Source organism: Parasteatoda tepidariorum, unplaced genomic scaffold (assembly GCF_043381705.1).
Source record: "Parasteatoda tepidariorum isolate YZ-2023 unplaced genomic scaffold, CAS_Ptep_4.0 HiC_scaffold_3430, whole genome shotgun sequence".
NCBI lineage: Eukaryota > Metazoa > Arthropoda > Arachnida > Araneae > Theridiidae > Parasteatoda > Parasteatoda tepidariorum.
This window is the reverse complement of record NW_027261679.1, coordinates 1-3,925: the sequence shown is the minus strand read 5'-3', so window position 1 is coordinate 3,925 and position 3,925 is coordinate 1. Positions and strand designations below refer to the sequence as shown.

At 28.4% G+C, this 3,925-nt stretch overlaps 1 protein-coding gene across 1 annotated transcript; it reads right to left on the bottom strand.

Moving 5' to 3' along the window:
* Nucleotides 1–391: 391 nt before the first annotated feature.
* On the bottom strand, nucleotides 392–3,865 carry LOC122273284 (nonsense-mediated mRNA decay factor SMG8-like). The gene is made up of 3 exons (XM_043057365.2): nucleotides 2,786–3,865; nucleotides 2,548–2,703; nucleotides 392–761 (listed from the first exon to the last, which is right to left on the bottom strand). The coding sequence occupies exons 1-3, from the start codon at nucleotides 2,903–2,905 to the stop codon at nucleotides 597–599; spliced, it is 441 nt and encodes a 146-aa protein (XP_042913299.1). The 5' UTR covers nucleotides 2,906–3,865; the 3' UTR covers nucleotides 392–596.
* Between the last annotated feature and the right edge of the window lie 60 nt (nucleotides 3,866–3,925).

Here is a 3,925-nt window from a genome sequence, read left to right as displayed (position 1 = left end):
ATTCATTATTAAGTGTACTATTTTACTTAAGTACACTACTTTTACTTAAGTATTTACTTAAGTATTACTTTAAGTATTACTTTAAGTATTAAGTATTTACTTAAGTACACTATTTTTAAATTAATAAGTAATTTATTTAATTATGTAAATGAATAATTCAAAATTATAATTAATTTTTAACTATTATTTTAAAACATTATCGAGTGTACTTTTTAGATTTAAATGAAAGTTATTTATAAAAGCATATTCAACAAAACATTAACAAGATTATTATTAATCATACTGAATTTATAAAGATATGTAAAGAATTAAACAAACTAAGAAAACTCTAATAAATTCACATTACGTTAATGTAATTTAGGGAATGAAGCCAAAAAGAATGTTTATTAGTATAAAAGTGAGTTTATTTTTTCAGATTATTATTTCTATCAGATTATTTAGATCGACAAAAGATTGTTTTTTCAGATTATTATTTATATCAGGTTATTATTTCAGTTTTCTTTAGACTAGAAAATTATGAAAACATTTTTAATCCCTAGTATTTTCAAGCATCACTTTAAGGATCCTTTAAATTAAATAAAAGCTTTCTCTAGTCCTTAAGTTAAAAGACTGACCTTAATATCGAATGGGTCCTCTCTGGTGGCTTGCTTTCTTCCACATTCACATGTAGACACTATTTTCACTTGACTGCAACGAGACATCACGGGAAGAGACTTATCCTCAACATTATCATCCTCCTCATCTTGATCACTTCTATGAATCTGAATAGGAGTAAATCCATTATTACTATTATAAGATAGAATAAATGATTTCAGTTTTATAGTAGCAGGGTTGCCACTCAAATCTGTAAAAAAAATTCCCTGTACATATTATACACAGTATTATAAGGAGAAACACTGTGATCTTGTGTAAGCTATATTGGGATAACTGTACTAGTTTTAATTGAGTGCTGGAAAAAATTAGAGAAAGAAAGAACAGCTCAACATACTTAAAACAAATAATGCTGAAATAAATGAAATAGTTTAGTATAGCTGAAATATCCTAAAATATCCCATACATCGCACCTGGAGTGGTCACCAATTTTTACAAAAGATGAATATAAATACCTATGCTACTTTCTTATGTTTGAAAATCTAATTAGAATTTAAAAGATTTTAAATTTTTAGTGATCAGGAATCACCCCTTCTCTTGGATCATTTCTGGGGTAATTCCTGATCATTTCTGGGGTAATTACTGATCACCAGTTTTTATAGCAAAGGTACTGTTTAAAATAATTATACAATGGTAATTAACAAATAAGACATTAAGATCAAACAAATAAACCAAAAAGATATGTTTAAGCTGCTAATAAAACGTTTTATTTAAAAGCAGGAATAAAGATTAACTCTTCAGCTCTGGCAGCAGCTCTCACACTGAAATTTTCATTTTCAATCATTAAAAGAAATTCACTATTTTTGCTTTCTAGAAGCTTAGTATCCTTTTTAGGCTTATAATTTCTCACCATATTTATATTAGGTTAATTTATCAACTTAAAAATTATTCTAACAATGTACACACATAAAATTAAGATAGAAGAAAGGTAAGACAAGCTAGAAATGGTGCATATCAGAACACATTTGTCTTGTATACAGTTAAAAACAAATTTTGTGATTACAGTTAAAATATATTTTATAGTTGTTCCACTTAATAAATATGAACTGTTATTTAAGAAAAGACAATTAACTATTTATTAGCTATTTTTTATACTATTTATAAGAAGAAATGACAATGATCAGGAATTACCCCAGTGATCAATAATTACCCCATCTGTAGGGGGCAACATTTGATATAGTTTCCTATAATCAATTATAATGTTTACAATAAAAGTGAAACAATTAAACAAAAGCTTACACTATTTTTATATCAAAGAAAAAGAAAGTAACTCAAAATATTTATTATTAAGAGAAGTGTTGCAGAAATGTGCACATTTTGAAACCTGTCTTTGAAATGGAAAATACAGAAAGCAGTTTAAAAGATACTTATTTTGTTAGATTAAACAAAAAAACTAATATTAAGTAAATGTAGTTACACTTTAGTAAAGTGTACAAGCATTCTTGTCCATGTATCAAATTTAAAAATAATTCCGGTTTCTTAATTTTTTTAAATAAAACTTAGGTGATCATTATTTACCCCAGAAACAGAGTGATCGTTAATTACCCTGGGTCACCCTAATTGGCGAAAGAATGAAAGTAAATATCGCGCAAACAGGATTTAAAAAAAAACTTCCAAGTTTTACCAGGTCAAAAGTTTTTGATTCACAAAAGGGCGCAAACCAATGCTCTTGATTTATGCGGAATACCGCTATATTCATGCTAAAATTGCATGCCTCACCTCTAGTTTTTAAACCCGGAAGAATAATATTAAAAACCAGAATTCGGGAGTGCCCTTGGAATAAAATCACCCATGCATTTGTCGAGTGCATATTTCCATAACATTAACATACACAATACTAAAATGCAGTGATATTTTGAATAAAATGAAGTAACAACAAATGAAAAAGAAACTCACTGGATTCATGCAATGATTTCCAGTAAGGCTGAGAACTTCGCACATTTGATGTCCGTTTTTCCAGAGCCTTTCGCAGTCTTCCATCAGCTTCTGAGCGAATCTCGGCACAGCCGGACCCCTTGCGTGGATGTTAAATATGTGTAAAGCGCGAGCAAGCTAAAAGTAAATTACAAATAGAATCAGAGAAAAATTCCATTTATAGTTATGCAATTTCGGAATTATTAGAATCATTTTTAACCCTAGTTTCATGATAATCCTCAGTGTAGTGAGTGGGTAGGTTTTCTTGGTATGCAGCAGACGCTAAGGGCAAGACTTTATTGCACCTTCTGAAATGATAAAAAAGATAAGAAAAAAACATTTTAAAAAAAGGAATCGAATACAGGATGTCTAATGAAAGACTGAATGATTTCAAAATTAAAAAACTTTTAACAAAATTAAAAAGGCGACAGACGAATGAAACAAACTGTAAAAAAGCTGTAAAAACATATTCAGAATTTTTTTGAATCTAGTTGGAAAGACACAGCCTCACAAGCTATCATTGACCAGTTCCAGCATTTTTCTCTGTGTCTAGTTTTAATTTTTTCTATCTAAAATTTCAGAGCGTATTTGATAGGTCTAAATGCTTCATTCTGGAAATTATTGGTAATAGTAGATGGAATACTTGATAAAAAGTGATAATTGGTTTTTTAAAAAAATCATTGATAGCGGCTTCTCATTCTTTAAAGCAACTTTATCATTCTAAAAACGTTTAAATAAAACTTTTTTAATTTTAAATGAAAGAGAAAAGAATAAAAAAGACAGCAATAAGCACTCAGAGAAGAAGAATTTTAAGACTGTTTTTGTTAATAAAAATGTATTAAGAATGTCATTTGTAGAAATTGCAACATAGTTTAGATACAGAGGATGACTGACTGATATTAAAAATCTTTGAAATGAAAGGCGACAGACGAATGAAACAAACGGTGAAAAAGCTGTAAAAATATATTTGAATTTTGTTTCATCCGACACATTATTATAATAATTTGTTACGTATTATTAATACATGTTATGTACTACAGTAATGTAAGCAAACATTACTATTATGAACCAAATAAAACAATCTTAAAAATTAACAATTTTATTTTTACTATTTTGTTTATTTGCCCATCTGCTACCTCTAACGGAGGAAGAAAATAGCATTTCTCAAAATGAATGATTTTATTCTTCTGTGTTGTGTCCTTTCATGTTAACCAATAATCAGCTTGTTAAATACAACAACAAAGGACTCACAGGACCAAACATGCATTTCATGTAAAATGATATTTCGCATCGCATTAATGACTTTCGACTGTACTAACAACCCTAAAACCTTGTTCTTTCTTTATTAATTCATTAAACA